This window comes from Bufo bufo, chromosome 1 (assembly GCF_905171765.1).
Source record: "Bufo bufo chromosome 1, aBufBuf1.1, whole genome shotgun sequence".
Lineage (NCBI taxonomy): Eukaryota > Metazoa > Chordata > Amphibia > Anura > Bufonidae > Bufo > Bufo bufo.
This window is the reverse complement of record NC_053389.1, coordinates 805,547,761-805,570,892: the sequence shown is the minus strand read 5'-3', so window position 1 is coordinate 805,570,892 and position 23,132 is coordinate 805,547,761. Positions and strand designations below refer to the sequence as shown.

General features: G+C 47.4%; 1 protein-coding gene across 1 annotated transcript; it reads right to left on the bottom strand.

Annotated features, from left to right (window-relative positions):
• Positions 1-9,560: 9,560 nt before the first annotated feature.
• LOC120986531 (transmembrane protein 272-like) lies at positions 9,561-19,197 on the bottom strand. The gene is made up of 5 exons (XM_040415158.1): positions 19,101-19,197; positions 17,273-17,365; positions 16,852-16,902; positions 13,698-13,895; positions 9,561-9,801 (listed from the first exon to the last, which is right to left on the bottom strand). The coding sequence occupies exons 2-5, from the start codon at positions 17,346-17,348 to the stop codon at positions 9,596-9,598; spliced, it is 531 nt and encodes a 176-aa protein (XP_040271092.1). The 5' UTR covers positions 17,349-17,365; positions 19,101-19,197; the 3' UTR covers positions 9,561-9,595.
• Between the last annotated feature and the right edge of the window lie 3,935 nt (positions 19,198-23,132).

Sequence of the window (23,132 nt, the reverse complement as noted above, 5' to 3'; positions counted from 1 at the left end):
CACGAAATACCTTGGGGTGTCTTCTTTCCAAAATGGGGTCACTTGTGGGGTAGTTATACTGCCCTGGCATTCTAGGGGCCCTAATGTGTGGTAAGTAGTTTGAAATCAAAATCTGTAAAAAAATGGCCGGTGAAATCCGAAAGGTGCTCTTTGGAATGTGGGCCCCTTTGCCCACCTAGGCTGCAAAAAAGTGTCACACATGTGGTATTGCCGTACTCAGGAGAAGTTGGGCAATGTTTTTTGGGGTGTCATTTTACATATACCCATGCTGGGTGAGAGAAATATCTTGGCAAAAGACAACTTTTCCCATTTTTTTATACAAAGTTGGCATTTGACCAAGATATTTATCTCACCCAGCATGGGTATATGTAAAATGACACCCCAAAACACATTGCCCAACTTCTCCTGAATACGGCGATACCACATGTGTGACACTTTTTTGCAGCCTAGGTGGGCAAAGGGGCCCACATTCCAAAGAGCACCTTTAGGATTTCACTGGTCATTTTTTACACATTTTGATTTCAAACTACTTACCACACATTAGGGCCCCTAGAATGCCGGGGCAGTATAACTACCCCACAAGTGACCCCATTTTGGAAAGAAGACACCCCGAGGTATTCCATGAGGGGCATGGCGAGTTCCTAGAATATTTTATTTTTTGTCACAAGTTAGCGGAAAATGATGATTTATTTATTTTTTTTCTTACAAAGTCTCATATTCCACTAACTTGTGACAAAAAATAAAAACTTCCATGAACTAACTATGCCCATCACGAAATACCTGGGGGTGTCTTCTTTCCAAAATGGGGTCACTTGTGGGGTAGTTATACTGCCCTGGCATTTTAGGGGCCCGAATGCGTGAGAAGTAGTTTGAAATCAAAATCTGTAAAAAATGGCCGGTGAAATCCGAAAGGTGCTCTTTGGAATGTGGGCCCCTTTGCCCACCTAGGCTGCAAAAAAGTGTCACACATGTGGTATCGCCGTACTCAGGAGAAGTTGGGCAATGTGTTTTGGGGTGTCATTTTACATATACCCATGCTGGGTGAGATAAATATCTCGGCAAAAGACAACTTTTCCCATTTGTTTATACAAAGTTGGCATTTGACCGAGATATTTCTCTCACCCAGCATGGGTATATGTAAAATGACACCCCAAAACACATTCCCCAACTTCTCCTGAGTACGGCGAAACCAGATGTGTGACACTTTTTTGCAGCCTAGATGCGCAAAGGGGCCCACATTCCTTTTAGGAGGGCATTTTTTGACATTTGGATCCCAGACTTCTTCTCACGCTTTAGGGCCCCTAAAATGCCAGGGCAGTATAAATACCCCACATGTGACCCCATTTTGGGAAGAAGACACCCCAAGGTATTCAATGAGGGGCATGGCGAGTTCATAGAATTTTTTTTTTTTTGCCACAAGTTAGCGGAAATTGATTTTTTTTGTTTTTTCTCACAAAGTCTCCCTTTCCGCTAACTTGGGACAAAAATTTCAATCTTTCATGGACTCAATATGCCCCTCAGCGAATACCTTGGGGTGTCTACTTACCGAAATGGGGTCACATGTGGGGTATTTATACTGCCCTGGCATTTTAGGGGCCCTAAAGCGTGAGAAGAAGTCTGGAATATAAATGTCTAAAAAATTTTACGCATTTGGATTCCGTGAGGGGTATGGTGAGTTCATGTGAGATTTTATTTTTTGACACAAGTTAGTGGAATATGAGACTTTGTAAAAAAAAAATAAAAATAAAAATTTCCGCTAACTTGGGCCAAAAAAATGTCTGAATGGAGCCTTACAGGGGGGTGATCAATGACAGGGGGGTGATCAGGGAGTGTATATGGGGGGATCACCCCCCTGTCATTGATCACCCCCCTGTAAGGCTCCATTCAGACGTCCGTATGTTTTTTACGGATCCACAAAACACATACGGACATCTGAATGGAGCCTTATAGGGGGTGATCAATGACAGGGGGGTGATCACCCCATATAGACTCCCTGATCACCCCCCTGTCATTGATCACCCCCCTGTCATTGATCACCCCCCCCTGTAAGGCTCCATTCAGACGTCCGTATGTTTTTTACGGATCCATGGATTGGATCCGCAAAACACATACGGACATCTGAATGGAGCCTTACAGGGGGGTGATCAATGACAGGGGGGTGATCAATGACAGGGGGGTGATCAGGGAGTCTATATGGGGTGTACACCCCCCTGTCATTGATCACCCACCTGAAAGGCTCCATTCAGACGTCCGTATGTGTTTTGCGGATCCGATCCATGTATCAGTGGATCCGTAAAAATCATACGGACGTCTGAATGGAGCCTTACAAGGGGGTGATCAATGACAGGGGGGTGATCAGGGAGTCTATATGGGGTGATCACCCCCCTGTAAGGCTCCATTCAGACGTCCGTATGTGTTTTGCGTATCCGATCCATGTATCAGTGGATCCGTAAAAATCATACGGACGTCTGAATGGAGCCTTACAGGGGGGTGATCAATGACAGGGGGGTGATCAATGACAGGGGGGGTGATCAGGGAGTCTATATGGGGTGATCACCCCCGTCATTGATCACCCCCTGTAAGGCTCCATTCAGACGTCCGTATGTGTTTTGCGGATCCGATCCATGTATCAGTGGATCCGTAAAAATCATACGGACGTCTGAATGGAGCCTTACAAGGGGGTGATCAATGACAGGGGGGTGATCAGGGAGTCTATATGGGGTGATCACGGGTGATCAGGGGTTAATAAGTGACAGGGGGGGGTGTAGTGTAGTGGTGTTTGGTGCTACTTATTGCTGAGCTGCCTGTGTCCTCTGGTGGTCGATCCAAGCAAAAGGGACCACCAGAGGACCAGGTAGCAGGTATATTAGACGCTGTTATCAAAACAGAGTCTAATATACCTGTTAGGGGTTAAAAAAAATAGCATCTCCAGCCTGCCAGTGAACGATCGCCGCTGGCAGGCTGGAGATCCACTCGCTTACCTTCCGATCCTGTGAACGCGCGCGCCTGTGTGCGCGCGTTCACAGGAAATCTCGGCTCACGCGAGATGACGCCAATCGGCGTTAGTGTGACCTGGGAGAGCCGCCGCGATGACGCCTTTCGGCGTTAGCGTGGCGGGAAGTGGTTAAATAATACATAGTAAGATACCCAGTTCACATATTTTACTGACAATTTGTTTGGGTTGTGACATTATACCTCTACACGCTCAATCTAGTGTGGAAGGTATAAAAAATATTTGATCATACTATACAGGGGGGGAAACTACTGGGAAGGGTGCGCTATACTATAAGGCCCCTTTCACACGGGCGAGAATTCTGCGCGGGTGCAATGCGTGAGGTGAACGCATTGCACCCGCACTAAATCTGGACCCATTCACTCCACTGGGGCTGTGCACATGAGCGGTGATTTTCACGCATCACTGGTGCGTTGCGTGAAAATCGCAGCATGCTCTATATTGTGTATTTTCACGCAACGCAGGCCCCATAGAAGTGAATGGGGCTGAATAAAAATTGCAAGCAAGTGCGGATGCGGTGCGATTTTCACACATGGCTTCTAGGAGATGATCGGGATGGGGACCCGATTATTATTATTTTCCCTTATAACATGGTTATACTGTAAGGGAAAATAATAGCATTCTTAATACAGTAATAAATAAAGGGAACACAAAAATAACACATCCTAGATCTGAGTTAATTAAATATTCTTCTGAAATACTTTGTTCTTTACATAGTTGAATGTGCTGACAACAAAATCACACAAAAATAAAAAAATGGAAATCAAATTTTTCAACCCATGGAGGTCTGGATTTGGAGTCACACTCAAAATTAAAGTGGAAAAACACACTACAGGCTGATCCAACTTTGATGTAATGTCCTTAAAACAAGTCAAAATGAGGCTCAGTAGTGTGTGTGGCCTCCACGTGCCTGTATGACCTCCCTACAACGCCTGTGCATGCTCCTGATGAGGTGGCGGACGGTCTCCTGAGGGATCTCCTCCCAGACCTGGACTAAAGCATCTGCCAACTCCTGGACAGTCTGTGGTGCAACGTGACGTTGGTGGATAGAGCGAGACATGATGTCCCAGATGTGCTCAATTGGATTCAGGTCTGGGGAACGGGCGGGCCAGTCCATAGCATCAATGCCTTCGTCTTGCAGGAACTGCTGACACACTCCAGCCACATGAGGTCTAGCATTGTCTTGCATTAGGAGGAACCCAGGGCCAACCGCACCAGCATATGGTCTCACAAGGGGTCTGAGGATCTCATCTCGGTACCTAATGGCAGTCAGGCTACCTCTGGCGAGCACATGGAGGGCTGTGCGGCCCTCCAAAGAAATGCCACCCCACACCATTACTGACCCAATGCCAAACCGGTCATGCTAGATGATGTTGCAGGCAGCAGAACGTTCTCCACGGCGTCTCCTGTCACGTCTGTCACAAATGCCAAACGTCCGGCACGGTGTTGGGCTGTAAGCACAACCCCCACCTGTGGACGTCGGGCCCTCATATCACCCTCATGGAGTCTGTTTCTGACCGTTTGAACAGACACATGCACATTTGTGGCCTGCTGGAGGTCATTTTGCAGGGCTCTGGCAGTGCTCCTCCTGTTCCTCCTTGCACAAAGGCAGAGGTAGTGGTCCTGCTGCTGGGTTGTTGCCCTCCTACGGCCTCCTCCACGTCTCCTGATGTACTGGCCTGTCTCCTGGTAGCGCCTCTATGCTCTGGACACTACGCTGACAGACACAGCAAACCTTCTTGCCACAGCTCGCATTGATGTGCCATCCTGGATAAGCTGCACTACCTGAGCCACTTGTGTGGGTTGTAGACTCCGTCTCATGCTACCACTAGAGTGAAAGCACCGCCAGCATTCAAAAGTGACCAAAACATCAGCCAGGAAGCATAGGAACTGAGAAGTGGTCTGTGGTGACCACCTGCAGAACCACTACTTTATTAGGGGTGTCTTGCTAATTGCCTATAATTTCCACCTGTTGTCTATCCCATTTGCACAACAGCATGTGAAATTGATTGTCAGTCAGTGTTGCTTCCTAAGTGGACAGTTTGATTTCACAGAAGTGTGATTGACTTAGAGTTACATTGTGTTGTTTAAGTGTTCCCTTTATTTTTTTGAGCAGTGTATATACACTCACCTAAAGAATTATTAGGAACACCATACTAATACGGTGTTGGACCCCCTTTTGCCTTCAGAACTACCTTAATTCTACATGGCATTGATTCCACAAGGTGCTGATAGCATTCTTTAGAAATGTTGGCCCATATTGATAGGATAGCATCTTGCAGTTGATGGAGATTTGAGGGATGCACATCCAGGGCACGAGGCTCCCGTTCCACCACATCCCAAAGATGCTCTATTGGGTTGAGATCTGGTGACTGTGGGGCCATTTTAGTACAGTGAACTCATTGTCATGTTCAAGAAACCAATTTGAAATGATTCGAGCTTTCTGACATGGTGCATTATCCTGCTGGAAGTAGCCATCAGAGGATGGATACATGTTCTCATTCTGTTTACGCCAAATTCGGACTCTACCATTTGAATGTCTCAACAGAAATCGAGACTCATCAGACCAGGCAACATTTTTCCAGTCTTCAACAGTCCAATTTTGGTGAGCTCGTGCAAATTGTAGCCTCTTTTTCCTATTTGTAGTGGAGATGAGTGGTACCCGGTGGGGTCTTCTGCTGTTGTAGCCCATCCGCCTCAAGGTTGTGCGTGTTGTGGCTTCACAAATGCTTTGCTGCATACCTCGGTTGTAACGAGTGGTTATTTCAGTCAACGTTGCTCTTCTATCAGCTTGAATCAGTCGGCCCATTCTCCTCTGACCTCTAGCATCCACAAGGCATTTTTGCCCACAGGACTGCCGCATACTGGATGTTTTTCCCTTTTCACACCATTCTTTGTAAACCCTAGAAATGGTTGTGCGTGAAAATCCCAGTAACTGAGCAGATTGTGAAATACTCAGACCGGCCCGTCTAGCACCAACAACCATGCCACGCTCAAAATTGCTTAAATCACCTCTCTTTCCCATTCTGACATTCAGTTTGGAGTTCAGGAGATTGTCTTGACCAGGACCACCCCCCTAAATGCATTGAAGCAACTGCCATGTGATTGGTTGACTAGATAATTGCATTAATGAGAAATAGAACAGGTGTTCCTAATAATTCTTTAGGTTAGTGTGTGTATATATATATATATATATATATATATATATATACATCCAAATGCCTCTTTCCTCTTTGTGTAGACCCTAAGAAAATGTCTTACTCTCCAGTCCATATATATTGTCCTACTACTAATTATCCCCTCTTCTATGTCTCCTGAACGCCCCCAACAGCCCCTCCCAGGTGTCACCCCACTGTGGAGCTGTAGATATGGTGTCAGAGCACATCCTGAGGACCAGCTTCTAAATGCCCCTCACGCAACCACCGGTTTTGGGATCAGGAATTGGCTGTTGGTTGGGGTCAGCTCTGGGTGTTAATTAATGACTGGCATGACCCAAGAAGCCAATATTGAGGTTCAGATCTATGGGATTTGTCACGTTTTGCTGTCTGTGACCCATCATCTTTGGACCTTTTTGAACAAAAAGATCAGAATTGTTACCTTCAGTATAGGGGTACACTATGAGGGGCACACAGAAACATCCAAATGTCCCTTTCGCCTTTGTGTGGACCCTAAGAAAACTTCTTACTTTCCAGAAGTGTGCGGACATTCTTGCTGCGTAGAGGCACCTACTGTGTAGGGAGCACTAAAGGGGTCATTATCTCTATGTGAGGGCACCATCCTTACTGTGTGGTGGAACTAAGGTGGCATCATTTCTTTGTGGGAGCGCTAAGGTGGGCATCAGCACTGTGTGGTGACACTATTACTGTGTGCCACACAGATGGCATTATGACAATGTGTGATGCACAATTGGACACTACTAGTATGTATGAGCCCTAATGGGACATCATTACTCAGTGCTGTACAGTGAGTAAAGGGGACTGGGTGAGATTGGGCTTGTATGGACAGGGGTTCGGCGGTGTTAGTGGCCTGGCTTAAACACAAACAAAAACCCTACACTAGAAGCGTTGTCCCACTCTGCCTTCTTTGAAAGTTGGGAGGTATGGCGACTTCAGGAGTGACAGCCATAGTGCCCCCATAACAATGATAGCCTAACAGTTACAGTGCCTCTATAAGAGTGATAGTCAAAGCACCCCTTAACAGTGACACAGTGCCCCCTATTAGGGGCAGCTTCTGAGGGTGGCAAAATTAACCCTAGATAACGGCTGATGATACTTACCTGCCTCACTCACTCCCTGGTTCCTCTTCATTGCTGCCGTTCTGGATCCTTACATTGATCTGGGTTAATATATGGATTTGGTGTGGTGTCTGGATTAATTTTGGAGTCTGCAGTTACTTGTATTGCTATGGAGGCTGGTGATGGCTCCAGAGGTGAAGAGCCAAAGATTTTCAGGAGAAGTCGTCATAGAGGTCTGGGCCGGACGTAGAATAAAAGGAGGAATAACGGGAACAACACAATTACCTATCGCTAGAACCACCACTGCAACAACAAACTTTCAGGAGAAGTCGTCATAGAGGTCTGGGCCGGACGGAGAATAAAAGGAGGAATAACTGGAACAACACAATAACCTATCGCTAGAACCACCACTGCAACAACAAACTTTCAGGAGAAGTCATCATAGAGGTCTGGGCCGGACGGAGAATAAAAGGAGGAATAACTGGAACAACACAATTACCTATCGCTAGAACCACCACTGCAACAACAAACTTTCAGGAGAAGTCATCATAGAGGTCTGGGCCGGACGGAGAATAAAAGGAGGAATAACTGAAACAACACAATTACCTATCGCTAGAACCACCACTGCAACAACAAACTTTCAGGAGAAGTCATCATAGAGGTCTGGGCCGGACGGAGAATAAAAGGAGGAATAACTGGAACAACACAATTACCTATCGCTAGAACCACCACTGCAACAACAAACTTTCAGGAGAAGTCATCATAGAGGTGTGGGCCGGACGGAGAATAAAAGAAGGAATAACTGAAACAACACAATTACCTATTGCTAGAACCACCACTGCAACAACAAACTTTCAGGAGAAGTCATCATAGAGGTCTGGGCCGGACGGAGAATAAAAGGAGGAATAACTGGAACAACACAATTACCTATCGCTAGAACCACCACTGCAGCAACAAACTTTCAGGAGAAGTCGTCATAGAGGTCTGGGCCGGACGGAAAATAAAAGGAGGAATAACTGGAACAACACAATTACCTATCGCTAGAACCACCACTGCAGCAACAAACTTTCAGGAGAAGTCGTCATAGAGGTCTGGGCCGGACGGAGAATAAAAGGAGGAATAACTGGAACAACACAATGCAGTATTTATTATAAGGGTTCGGTAGATCCACATGGGATGGAATTGCAGTGAATATGTCTATTTCTGCTGAAGACTGTGGCAAATCTGTCCCTTACAGACGTACCCTAACCATGTCAGCTCCCATTGTATCAGTACAGATTATGAATGTGACGCGTGATCTGATAATCTTCATACAATTGAAGCAGAGTACAGAACATAGAGGAGAAAGAGCAGAACAGCAGGTGGCGCTCCGGCACGGTTAAAGCCTCAATCACAGTGCACCAAAATTCCGTTGGTGGCCGCGTGGTGGCTGTCTTCTATTGTTTTCAATGGGAGGCAGCTCTGCAGTTTGCAGGTCACGGCATCCAAAGTGAACAACTGCAGCAGAAACTGTGGCTGTGTGAACGGGCCGTTAGTTTTGTTTTTCGAAATTTGGAAATAGGGGGTAAGTCTATCGCTAGAAACACCAATTCCACCTGTGATGTGCCAGGGAAGACTTAACCCCTAGTAGTCACAGCAGCGCCCCCTCCTGTGCAAGGGGTGCACCTCCAATGAGGCCAGGTGAGGCGATCGCCTCAGGCAGCACCAGGTAGGGACAAGAGGGGGGCAGCGGAAGGGCCATGGGCAATGAGCGCTTTCATTGTGGCAAAGGGGTTATGTTAAGAATTTGGCATTGGGGGACGGTGCCATTTCAGAAAGGCCTGTCACAGTGCAACGTGTCTGTCCAACCCCCTTCTCTTAGTAAGCCCATATTGACACAGGCCTTTGATGTTACCGACAGTCATACTGTAACTGTAGTTTTTATGGTGGCACAGTTCTGTCACACCATTACCCCAAAAAATTGGCGCCCCTAGTAGTTACAGAAGCCTACCTCCCCAGTAGTCACAGCATTCCCCCACATATCACTGGTCACGTCGACAGTCCCCACAGTCTCTCTCTGTAGTCCGGCAGCAGTGTGGTTACTGTGATGACTACCGCAGCGAGTCACGGACCTGGAGGCGGTCAGTGATGTCATGAAAAAGACGACTGGATTCTGATCAGATGCTATAAGGGCCGCTGCCCCTGTGATAACATTGACCTGCTGGACACAACTTGTGTGATAGAACATTATTTGGGAAAAACATATACATTAAGGGGCCACTAAAGGGACTGCTTGAGATTTTAGGGCCCCTCCACAGAAGTTGACACGAGGGCAGAAGCAGTCCCTGGACGAGACTGGTCACAAGGGTTTAGTTGCGGCGACTCCCGAAAAGTGATCTTTTAAGGATAAGGAGACCCAACAGTAAACAGAGGTAGGTGCACAGCAGGACCACGAAGCAGAGGTGGCACAGGGTTATTGTCCAGAAGGCGTACAGGTACAGCACCCGGTTACATCGCTTCGGGCTCGTTTCATCATCCCAGGATTCATGGGTTAGAGAATATATCCACACATTACCTGGAAAAGAGGGAAAGACAAGTGTGTGAACCTCCCAGCGGTGACCGAACCAAAGAACTGACTGCTGAAGAGCTGCCTACCCCGCTATCCTCCCAGAAACTGCCTGCACTAACTGCTATCACTACCTCTGCTATCCTCCCAGAAACTGCCTGCACTAACTGCTATCACTACCTCTGCTATCCTCCCAGAAACTGCCTGCACTAACTGCTGTAATTACCTCTGCTATCCTCCCAGGACCTGCCTGTACTACTATTGCTGTAACTACCTCTGCTATCCTCCCAGAAACTGCCTGCCCTACCTGTTGTAACTACCTCTGCTATCCTCCCAGGACCTGCCTGTATTGACTGCTGTACCTCCTACTGCTATCCTTCCAGGACCGTTCTGCACTACCTGCTGTACCTCCTCCTGCTATCCTTCCAGAAACTGCCTGTACTACCTGCTATCACTACCTGTGCTATCCTCCAAGGAACTGCACGCACTACCTGTTGTAATTACCTCTGCTATCCTCCCGGGACCAGTCTGCACTACCTACTGTATTTCCCCCTGCTATCCTCCCAGGAACTGCCTGCCTTACTTGCTGTAACTACCTCTGCTATCCTCCCAGGACCTGCCTGTACTACCTGCTGTAACTACTTCTGCTATCCTCCCAGGACCTGTCTGTACTACTTTTGCTGTAACTACCTCTGCTATCCTCCCAGGAACTGTCTGTACTATTATTGCTGTTACTACCTCTGCTATCCTCCTAGCACCTGCCTGTACTACCTGCTGTAACTACCTCTGCTATCCTCCCAGGACTGGCCTGCACTACCTGCTGTACCTCCTCCTGCTATCCTCCCAAGAACTGCCTGTACTACCTGCTATCACTACCTCTGCTAATTTATTAAGATACAATACAATTAATATGTTTTTCTTCTCTAGGCCCGAAACTCACATGTCTCCAAGAGGACCACACAGAATCGCGGCCAAATTAGGTGAAAAACAGATCACATCAATGCGTACAAAGTAAAAGGACAACTTACAGTGAAGATTTAAAAACACACGATTTATAGAAAAGACTTGAAGCTGACTGTCTGACTGTCTCGTTGAGACCTCCAGGGATCTCGCTCTTAAGTAGAACAATCCATTTGGTCTCCAACTGCAGGAGATGTTTCTTAATGTCTCCTCCACGGCAGCCCATGGAGACCCTATCAATGCCCATACATTGTAACCCTCGGGGATCTCCATTGTGTTTGTCCCTAAAGTGCAGGTCTATAGGCTGAAATTGGGTCAACTCATCATGTGCAGCGGTAGCAGCTTGGCGGATCTTGCTGGCATGTTCAGATATCCTAACACGCAACTCCCACATGCCAGCAAGATCCGCCAAGCTGCCACCACTGCACATGATGAGTTGACCCAATTTCAGCCTATAGACCTGCACTTTAGGGACAAACACAATGGAGATCCCCGAGGGTTACAATGTATGGGCATTGATAGGGTCTCCATGGGCTGCCGTGGAGGAGACATTAAGAAACATCTCCTGCAGTTGGAGACCAAATGGATTGTTCTACTTAAGAGCGAGATCCCTGGAGGTCTCAACGAGACAGTCAGACAGTCAGCTTCAAGTCTTTTCTATAAATCGTGTGTTTTTAAATCTTCACTGTAAGTTGTCCTTTTACTTTGTACTCATTGATGTTATCTGTTTTTCACCTAATTTGGCCGCGATTCTGTGTGGTCCTCTTGGAGACATGTGAGTTTCGGGCCTAGAGAAGAAAAACCTCCTTTGAAGCGATGGACATCCATCAATATCCCAACGCCCACACTTTGCTGCGGGGGGGGATTGTTGGCCGCTTCCTGCTCTTTCTAGTCCTTTGTTGTTAGTATTTGGCGGCGGGGGCGATGGCGCTGATTATGTGCCGAGCATTCATTAGCTCCGCGGCTGCGGCCTCAGGGCTGTTTTGCACGATGCACTTTACCTATTTTACTTTATCATACTCACGGTACTTATTTTTGTATTTTTTATGTATTTTTCATTTCTATAATATGGACTTATTTATAGTTCAGTTATTGAGATATGCGCTGCACTTATATAGGAATTATTTTTGGTATATTCATTATATGTATTTATTTACACATGGATACAGAATAGGGAGGGGGAGGGGAAACTTTCATTTATATTTATTATTTTTTATAATTTTTATTGACTGTTTCTCATTCCTGCTCACTAATTTTTAATGTTTAATCATTCAATGAATGATGTATAATTACACGACTACTATGTTATACTGTTCTATGACATCACTGCACCTTGTATACATGTATAGTGTTAATTCCTCACTTATGGTTTGGGTTATCTTCATTTTTGCATCATGTGGCCCGATTGAGTGGGGAATTATCCTGCTTGCTAATACTTTATTATATTACTGCACTTTGTACTTACTTTATTATTATTGTTTATAGTTTTATAGTTTTATAAATATGGGATTTTTAAAGTTGCCTCGATCTGACAGGCATTGGATGGGAGATGTACTATATTTGAGATGTGGTATGTTACCTTTGCCTATCTACCGTTACCCCAGCATGATGTATGTCTTAGAACACATTTATGATATTTGCCCCACATTTGCCCCATCCTCCATTCACTGTCTCCACCTGGCATCGGTGCGCTGCGGGGTGATATCGTGGGGGCGCTCCTATACCTGGTCCTTTGGGAGCTGGCTGATGCGCGCCCTCGTGTCATGTGATCGGACGGGAGGGGGGGGTGTGGCTGCGCGTTGTCTACGCGGCTCCCTCCTCCTTGCCTGGCCATGTGGCGCGCTGGGCGTGCTTTGTCTGGTTTCCGGGAGCGGGTGGCGCGCCTCTATGATGTCACGCCCTGCATCACTGGGCGTATGCGCAAAGTCAACTGCCGGCTGTGGACCACACTATTTAAGATGGACATCTGAATGTTATCTCTACCTCCTGACGAAGCCTTTCTTGGCGAAACGCGCGTCGAGGTGCAGCTCTGGTCACACACTTTGGGTCCCCGCATATCATGGGTAACTTATGCTTTGTTTCATGCATGGCTAGTTTCTTATTTCAGGTTACTGTTTGCACATGGCACTCTTGCCTCGCCCCAACCTGGTGGCGCGTTTGGCTGTCGGTATTTACGTGATGGCCACTCATGTTACCAGTGGTGGGCGAGTCTGCTATGTGTGACCCTATTTATTTTCTACATGTATGCAACACATATATGTTCACATGTCACTTTGGGCGAATCTACAGGTCTCCCATTACTATGCGGTTTTACACCCAGTGTTCATGACATTTATTCCTTGTTAGTCGGGTATATGTGAGGGTGGTTGTTTATGTATTGTATTGTATCTTAATAAATTACATATATATTTTATATGTGTGTTCTCTCATTTTCTATGGGGTTATTGGTTTTTTCTCATTGGTTAATCCTCCCAGGACCTGCCTGTACTACCTGCTGTAACTACCTCTGCTATCCTCCCAGGACCTGCCTGTACTACCTGCTGTAACTACCTCTGCTATCCTCCCAGGACCTGCCTGTACCACCTGCTGTAACTACCTCTGCTATCCTCCCAGGACCTGCCTGTACTACCTGCTGTAACTACCTCTGCTATCCTTCCAGGAACTGCTTTGTGCTTCTACAGGAGGTTGCCAAAGTGGTAGAGGGATAATCGGGCAGCAGAATGTAGGGTTCTAGGTTAGGAGCACAGCCTGTACCTGCTGCTTATACCCCACATAGATCACTCTTTGCCCCATCCACACTGGTGTAATTATTGATGACGCAGTAAATGATATCACTCAGTGCCAGTCTGCTGCATTGAAAGGGCATGGCGTCTGATGAAGGTAATATTTTACCCCATTTCCCCATAGTCCAGGACTTCCATGTTGCCAGCTTCAGAGATATTTACCTGCTATGAAGAAAGCGAAGAGGAATAAAAGAATTACACCCTGAGCGCAAAGACTGGCAAGATTGACAGATGTGACCTGATCTTCATCTATACATGGCAGGCAGGTCATGGAGAGGTACAGGAGACATGCCACCCCTGAAATGATGAGATAGTATGGGATGAGGTACTGCCCTGGGCAGTCATTTATATAGATCGCTCCTGGGGATGAAAAAAGACAACAGTGTTAAGGAATGGATCCAAAGTGAAGCCTTGCATTGTGTCTCATACTCTAGTCACATCCAGATCTGCATGCACTATTCTTATTATTTTTTTTTCAGATTTCCATCACGTACAGTTGCAGGGTACAGGAGAGGCAAAATCCGTGTTCCCCTCGTCTCGATCCTAAATTAGATCACTTTTATGGGGGTTCTGATGCTAAATGGAATCTACAGTGCATTCGGAAAGTCTTCAGACCTTTCACCTCTTTGACATTTCGTTATGTCACGGCCTTGTGGTAAAATAAAATAAAAAATCAGGTCTCGTCCATCATTCTGCACTCGACACCCCATAATGAGATTTATTAAAAGGGAAAAAGTTAAATTTCACATGGACGTAACTATTCAGCCCCTTTGCTATGACACTTGACATTTAGCTCTGGGGCCTCCTATTTCTCTGGATCATCTTTGAGATGTTTCTGCACCTTCATTGGCGTCACCTGAGGTAAATTCAGTTGATTGCACATGATTTGGAATGACACAGCCCTGTCTGTATAAGGTCTCATAGCTGACAATGTATGTCAGAGCAAAACCCAAGCCATAAGGAGGAAAGAACTGCCTGTAGAGCTCAGAGACAGGATTGTGTGGAGGCTCAGATGTAGAGAAAGGGTCAAAAATGTTTGCTCCACTGAAAGTTCCCAAGAGCACAGTGTCCTCCATACAGTAATTCTAAAATGGAAGGTTTGGAACAACCAGGACCCTTTCAAGAGCTGGTCACTCCACCAAACTAAGTAGTCAGGAGGAAGGGCCTTGGTAAGAGAGGTGACCAAGAACCCAATGGTCTTTCTGGCTGAGCTCCAAAGATCCTGTGTGCAGATGGGAGAAACTTCCAGGTCAACCATCACTGCAGCACCTTTCCAACCTATGTAACCAGCCTATTCTCAGTAAAAGACACATGCAAGACACCTGGAGTTTGCAAATAGCACCTAAAGGACTCTCAGACCGTGAGACACAAGATTCTCTGGTCTGATGAAATTAAGATTGAACTTTCTGGCCTCAATTCTAAACGTCATGTCTGGAGGAAACCAGGCATTGCTCATCAGCTGCCCAATACCATCCCTACAGTGAAGTCTGGTGGTGGCTACATCTTGCTGGGGGACAGGGAGACTGGTCAGGGTTGAGGGAAAGTTAGATGGACCAAAGTACAAAGATTTTCTTAATGAAATCCTTATCCAGATCTCTGGACCTCAATTTGGGCCAAAGATTCACCTTCCAACAAGACAATGACCATAAGCAGACAACACAGGAGCGGCTTAGGGACAACTTTGTGAATGTTCTTCAGTGGAGCAGCCAGAGCCCTGAACCCAATCGAAAACCTCTGGAGAGACCTGAAAATGGCTGTCCACCGACGATCCCCATCCAACCTGACAGAACTTGAGAGGATCTGCAGAGAAGAGTGTCTGAAAGTCTCCAAATCCAGGTGTGCAGACCTTGTGGTATCATCCCCAAGAAGACTGGAGGCTGGAATCACTGCCAAAGGGGCTTCAACTAAGTCCTGAGTGAAGGGGCCGAATTCCTTTTCAATAAATGAGGGGGAAACCTTTATTTTTTTTTATTTTTTTACATTTTAGCACAAGGTCTAAAGACTTTCCAAATGCCCTGTATAGTTGTAGAAAAGGAAAGGGAAGATGCGTTATGTCTCTCCTGCCCCTTCTGTCAGTGTCTTAGTCTTAGTGTCTCACAGGGTGAACTGCAGTGTGTGAATGCACTCTGCCTACAGGAGGTTACATCAGCTCAGTAAATATAAAATCCATCATCTCTGTAATAGCTTACTGTCACGAACCAGCGGGTGTGAACCCACTGTGCCACGTGTCCTACCTCCTCTAAGGGAGTAGTCTAAGTGAACCCCTCGAACTTCACAGTACCCCTGATGGTGGGGATAGACTTTCCCGAGGGGAACACCAGGTCCCGACCTCTTGTGGAGGATTGGCACACGAGGCAGCTGGTCCAGGCGGACCAGTAGGTACCTGAGCAAGGTACCAGAGGTACACAGGCGCTGTCAGGCAGGTGGAGTCGTAACCAGAAGCAACAGTGCAGGACCAAAGAATGAGGCAGATGCGAAGTCAAACAGGCAATAGGTCAGGGCAAGCGGCACAGGTACAGGTCAGGCAATGCGGATCAGCAACAGGAGAGTCAAGGCAAGCAGGCAGGGATAAACAGGTAGCAGAGTCCAGGAACACAAGTACAAGTCAGGAACACAAGCGGATATCAGGAACCTTAGCAGGACACCAGGACCTTGACACTGAGGCATCTGGGAAGGGGGCTGAGCCACTTATATATGTGCAGGAGGGCTAGGATTGGTCAGCAAGGTCACATGACCTAACCCATAAAGCACAGGAAGTGACCGCTGCCGGCCCTTAAGGAAGTGCTGCAGAGAACAAGCAGCAAGCATGCTGTGGCCAGGGTTCAAGGAAACTGTGGAGCGAATCCCAGAACAACAGTACCTACACAGACAGTGCCCAAGATTGCAGCGGTGAATGGGAAGCACTGGCGGCAGGTCACCGTTGAACACGGCACACGGGACCGCGGCGGTAAGTAGAGGAACAGCGGCGCAAAGCAGCAGCTGTTATATTTACTACATATTTTTGGCTGGAAACTGTCAGCAGGCAGCTTAGACAGAAGACAATAACTTCAAGATACTGTGCATCACAGCGGACACCTGCACGGGCAGAGCTCCCATGCCTGTTCCATCAACTGGATGAACTATCATGTCAGTTTGCTGTAACAAGTCTACAGTTTTGATGTGACTGTACGCCCCTCTGGCAACAGCAGCTTGATGGTAGTTTCCAGATGTCCTAATTTTTGTTTTTTCTACATTTCTACAGAATTGAAAACTGAGTAAATGATGGTGGTTTATTTCATTTTTGGGATCAGGAACAATAGGGAGGTGGGAGACTCACCGATAACGATACTGGCAATATTTATCCCAACCAAGAGGCACTTCAGGGCAACTGTAGGAAGAAGAAACAGGGGTCACTCATGGACCTCTAGGAGCCACGGAATCCATTGACTGCCACTAAGGAGATATATGATGCTATAGAGACATTTTAGGGTCTTGGCACATGAGTGTTTTTGATACTGGCCAACAGTTTGTGCCAACATCTGACTGGCAACCTCTCTAGTGCCCTCCTTGAAGGACACTCAGTTTTTTAGCTATATCATAATCTTTGACTAGCTTCTTCTCCATGGAGCATGCATTGACTTGGGAATTGCTAACCATTCCCTGACTGGTACTTTGCTGTACTGACCGATATACCAGAAGATCACTTTTGCTGTCCCCTCCCTGTAGCTTTACTCTATAGAAGGGTTCTACACACTTACTTGAAACCGTGGATGGCAAGAATGAATCCTGCACAAAGCCCAGCAGTGGGGAACGGGGGTTGTCAGCACCATCCATGTCACCGGCTCGAGAACCTACGTAAGGATGGGACACAGTACACAGAGTTTACATCTGGGGAGCATCATCATTGCAGGGTATTGGACTCTGCAGGGTGTCAGGGGGTAATATCAGGTAATATGGAACGTATTCACACCCCCTTCTTGGATGTTTTATGAATGAATCAATCCATGTCAGGGGTTGTTGGCTTTCTGTAATAGAGTTCTCCAAAGTTGCATTTCTCTTGTGGTCTGCAGCAGGATTTTCCCATATTTTGCTGTATTTTTTCTTCTTCGCACATTTTCCAGGGCCCACTGAAGAGTCCCATCCCCACACCATTGAGCTGGAGTGTTTTTTCGTGGTGTGCACTTTTTCACTTATCCCTCTCTAGCATTATTTTCATGAGTGAAGATCTACTTACCAGTACATCTCCTTGACCGGTGCTTTTCAGTAGTCAATTCATAGAGTTCTGTAAACTACCGCTATGTATTTCTGGTATTATTTTTGGAAGGGAACTGTTGTATATAATCGGCCCCTCCATTAAATGAGAGCAAGACCAAACCAAACTTGCTCATTACTTGGGTAATGGAGCATCTTACTTGATGATTGAAATATCTGGGTTGCTTTAAGTGGTGGCCATTAGTGTTGATCGCACAGCAAAGTGCTCGGGTGCTCGAGTAGAACACTTTGGGATGCTCGGGTGCTCTACCGATCAGGGTGCTCATCCTCCTGACCTAACAAGAACCTCACTTATTGACAACTGTGTCTCATCTTCATCATCAACCTCTTGAGACACTAATTGCGGTTGACTTATTGGCAGCTGTGTCTCATCATCATCATCATCATCCACCTCGTGAAACAGTAATTGCCGTTCCCCACCGTCATCTTCTTCTGACTGTGGATGCTCAAGAGTTTGAGAATCAGGGCACAATATCACCTCATGTCCCTCTTCAAGCGGGCTTGGCGAGAGGGCCAAATCAAGGAATGGCAATAAAAAGAGCTCCGAGTGGGGGATCACTTGTTTGCCAAGACTCTCTATGGTGGGAGGAAGGAGGATCAGGGTGAGGATTCTGTTGACCAGACTCTTGGCTACTGAGACTGGACTTTGTGGAAGACAGGGTGGTGCTTAACCGACTGGAAGCATTATCTGCTGCAATCCAACTGCCTCTGTGTGCACCATCAGCACGGCCACTTCCCCATCCCTTACTGCTTGCCTTTTGCATATTAAATGGTGTATATGCTTGCAAGTATGTCACACGTGCAGTAGCGCAGGTTTTGTAAGTGTATGCGCAAATAAATTAAACTGAACGTCACTGATATTTAGGATGCGCAAATGTTATACAGGAGATGTAGCGCAGGTAATGTCGCTGCCACCAGCGGCCAAACAATTGTGCTAAATTTCACAGCGCAAATGTAACATAACAGATGTAGCAGAGGTTGTGTCACTGTCAGCAGCGACCAAACAATTACACGCAATGTAGCGCAGGTTGCGCTTATACTATATATGGCAGACAGATAAAACAAGTCCTTAAAAGGACTTCAGGGTCTCTGACACCTTCCACCAGTAAACCCTGCCTAAAAAAAGAAATTCCTGTCCCTACACTATTTCTACCTATGTCATATGTAACACGTAAGGCAGATACTGACAAAAATTGCTGACAACCTAGCAATGGCTGACAACTTATTCATTGTTGGCAGAGATATTACGGACCGAAAACCTCCTGGAGCTGTGAAGATTGCATTTCCTAAATATTAATAAACATGAATGCTCACCGGACAAAATATGGGACCTGGAGAAGAGGCGGACACTGGATCGTACTCTGTGCAACTGACACAGAAAGTAAATAACCACAAGATCACCATCATCTGATATCTACTTCCTCTATGTAAGTGTATGACGGGGCAGGAAGAGAGGAGCCATGGGGAGATAATATACAGTACTACAACCCCCATCATCTAACAGTACTGAGAATGATCATACAGTAATCCCCCGGGACAGTGCAATGCTGAGCTGGTGTATCTAAGCCTATGATGTGTGATACTGTGATCAGTAGAGGATAAGTAATGTCATGTATGTACACAGTGACTGCACCAGCAGAATAGTGAGTGCAGCTCTGGAGTATAATACAGGATGTAACTCAGGATCAGTACAGGATAAGTAATGTATGTACACAGTGACTCCACCTGCAGAATAGTGAGTGCAGCTCTGGAGTATAATACAGGATGTAACTCAGGATCAGTACAGGATAAGTAATGTATGTACACAGTGACTGCACCAGCAGAATAGTGAGTGCAGCTCTGGAGTATAATACAGGATGTAACTCAGGATCAGTACAGGATAAGTAATGTATGTACACAGTGACTCCACCTGCAGAATAGTGAGTGCAGCTCTGGAGTATAATACAGGATGTAACTCAGGATCAGTACAGGATAAGTAATGTAATGTATGTACACTGTGACTGCACCAGCAGAATAGTGAGTGCAGCTCTGGAGTATAATACAGGATGTAACTCAGGATCAGTACAGGATAAGTAATGTATGTACACAGTGACTCCACCTGCAGAATAGTGAGTACAGCTCTGGAGTATAATACAGGATGTAACTCAGGATCAGTACAGGATAAGTAATGTAATGTATGTACACAGTGACTCCACCAGCAGAATAGTGAGTGCAGCTCTGGAGTATAATACAGGATGTAACTCAGGATCAGTACAGGATAAGTAATGTATGTACACTGTGACTGCACCAGCAGAATAGTGAGTGCAGCTCTGGAGTATAATACAGGATGTAACTCGGGATCAGTACAGGATAAGTAATGTATGTACACAGTGACTGCACCAGCAGAATAGTGAGTGCAGCTCTGGAGTATAATACAGGATGTAACTCAGGATCACTACAGGATAAGTAATGTATATACACAGTGACTGCACCAGCAGAATAGTGAGTGCAGCTCTGGAGTATAATACAGGATGTAACTCAGGATCAGTACAGGATAAGTAAGCTCTGGAGTACCTGCAATTACCTGTGTGTGTGGTCGCCTGAATCGCTTGGAGGATAAATCTATCCATGTGAGGCCGGCTCTCTCCTCCCCAGGGAGAGAGTGGGTTCTCAGGCATGAGTGAGGGAAGCAAGGCCCAGGCTCCTGTTCCCAGCAGCAGGCCATCGGGGGACAGCAGGAGCCAGCGTTTGGCCTGTATGGAGGACTCGGCGGTAAGAAGATCTGGCAAGAGTCGCAGCAATGTGGCTTCTGTCTCCCCTGAGTCTGTGGACAGTAGGAAGAGCCCCAAGGCTGGATCCACTAATGATGACCTGAATGCCAGCACAGGTCAGAGTGGCCCTTCCGGGGCCCAGCGAAAGCCGAGTGTTCACTGAGGTGAAGCAGATCTTGAGGAGGAAGGCTAGGGCGTTCTGAGGGTCAGGGAGTCCATTTCCACCTGCGGCACCTGGGTCATGAGCCACCTCCGTGAATATGAAGTCGCGCGTAAGACCCTGAGGAGGCTCCAGGAGGAGCTGCGCAGTTTGAGGCCTTGTGCCGAAGTGGCCCCCAAGAGGAAGAAGCAGGGGCTGCAGAACCAAATAAAGCAGCTTCAAGCTGAGATTGGTGAGTTGGAGGAAAGAAGAACTGTACTCAGAGAGAAAAGCGGCCCGTTTAAGGAGAAACTCCTAAAAGAAGATCGTTTTCAGAAGATGGCAGAGGAGAAGGAGAGAAGGCAGATGGGGCTGCAGCCTGACAGCCAGGTGGAGAAGGACCAAGCAGTCAAGCAGGATGATGGTGACCAGCAAGATCCACCTGGCAGCCTGCAGGAGCAGCATCAGGTTCCGTACAGTGGGCCCCCTGCACGCCAAGCAGCAATGTCACTCAGCTGCGGCTCTGGCGGCTTGAGGGATGAGTGTGAGACCTGTAGCCTGGGAGGGCCCTCATGGAGATGATACAGCTCCTGGAGTCCCCAGTGTGTTTCCAGGACTTGTGCTTTGGTGATGAGCTGCCACAGGAGACGCCTGGGAAAGGAAAAAAGAAAAAAGCTAAGAAGACCAAGCTCGAGGACCAGGTAAGATTTGTATACACTCCCCTCCCTGGGACCCCCGGGCCGGCTGCAGGGCCGGCTCACTGTATTAGCCCGTCTTCTCAGCCCAGCCCGTGTCCTGCTGTGGACTCAGTGCAGGAGAGAGTGGAGAGTGAGGAGTCCAACATGGTGGTAGTCTCCGTCTCTGTTTGCAGTAACGGGGATGGAGCTGGTGCGGCACTGGCTGAAAAGCCGGACAGGAAGGTTACCGCGGGGGATAAGAGAAAAGGCTCTGGCACTGGAGTTTGTTCCCTGATGGGAAGAGGGCGGCTGCACACCGGAGTTGGCTGCGAGAGCTCCGGTGGCTCCGACCGTTGATGATGCTGTTCCCTCGGGGCAGCAGATGCATGAAGGAGCTGCTGGGGCTATGACGGTTACGCCTCCCAATAAAGGACTAAAACTGGGACTAAAACTTTTGTTTTGTATTGGTGCTGCTGGTCCAGATGAGCGGCTCCCAGTAATTGATCAGCGGCGTCCAAAAGTTGTGAAGAATAGTACTGATGAAGCAGAGGGCAATGATAAAAGTGGGGTTGGGGCTGCTTCTAAACAGGGTAAGCATGCTGACTGGCCCCTACACAAGGGCTGGCGGCCTGTCTTTTGGAGGCAGCTCTGGCCCCAGGGCCCAGTGATGCTGATGTACCAAAGCTTTCACCAAAACACACCGGTTCAGCCAGTATGAGTGAGGGAATGAGTGTAGGGGAGAATGTGGGGGGGGGGGGGAGATGGGGAATGTTTTTGTTAATAAAAATGTGTCTGGGGGTTTGGATGGTGGAGTGAGTGGTGGTAGGAGGGAAGGAAGGGTGGGCACAGCATCGGTTATAAGTGAGGCTGGTTTGGTGATGGAGGATATGGAAGTGGGTGGTGTACGGTCTTTGGTAAGTGGGGAGGTTGTGGGACCTGGTCCAGTTGCCCCCTCCCCCAGCTGCGGCAGCACCTGGGTGCAGCTCTCGTGTATTGACATCATGACGTGGCTTGGCCGATATGGGGAGGTGGTGGAGGTTTCCAAGAAGAACAGGGATGAATATGGCATCTGGTCTGGGGCCTGGAAGTTTATGGTAAAACTTAAGCTTTCAGGAAACACGTTTACCCACACACCATCTGCAACCTTCCTTGGAAGGGATCACATCCAGATTTTCTACCAGGGTCAGCCGGAGCTCTGTCACAGATGCGACAGCCCCACACACTTCAGTGCTAACTGCACTGTACAGAAGTGCACACTGTGTGGGGAGATAGGTCACCTCGCTGCATCATTAGCGGAGAATAGGTGTCACTTGTGTGGTGACTTAGGTCACCCATTCAGTCGCTGCCCTCATTCCTTTGCCAATGCGGCCAATAACCCGGCGGGAGAAAGCCGTGAGGCCAATTCTTCTGGGGGAGAGGCTGGCAGAAGTGAAGGAACAGAGGGTCCAAGGAGGAAAAGTAAGCAAAAGATGTCTGCCTAACTGAGGCATCAGGAAAAGCGCCAAAACGAGAGGGAGACGGGCGAGTCTCAGGAACCTCAGGCAACTGGGGAAACTGGGACAACCTCTGATCTCGCCCCTGAGGCTGTTGCTACTGCTAAGGCCCGAATGGACAGTGAACTGTACTCAAATTAGGAGGATCCGGGAAGAGGAGGGTGCCATCTCCTCAATATCCCCCCATGACAAATGTATGGACGGGAAAAGTGGGGGATGGCAAGAGAAAAAGCAGGGTAAAAAACGTATAGAAAAAAAAGGGAGATTTAAGGTCTTCTCCCACCCAC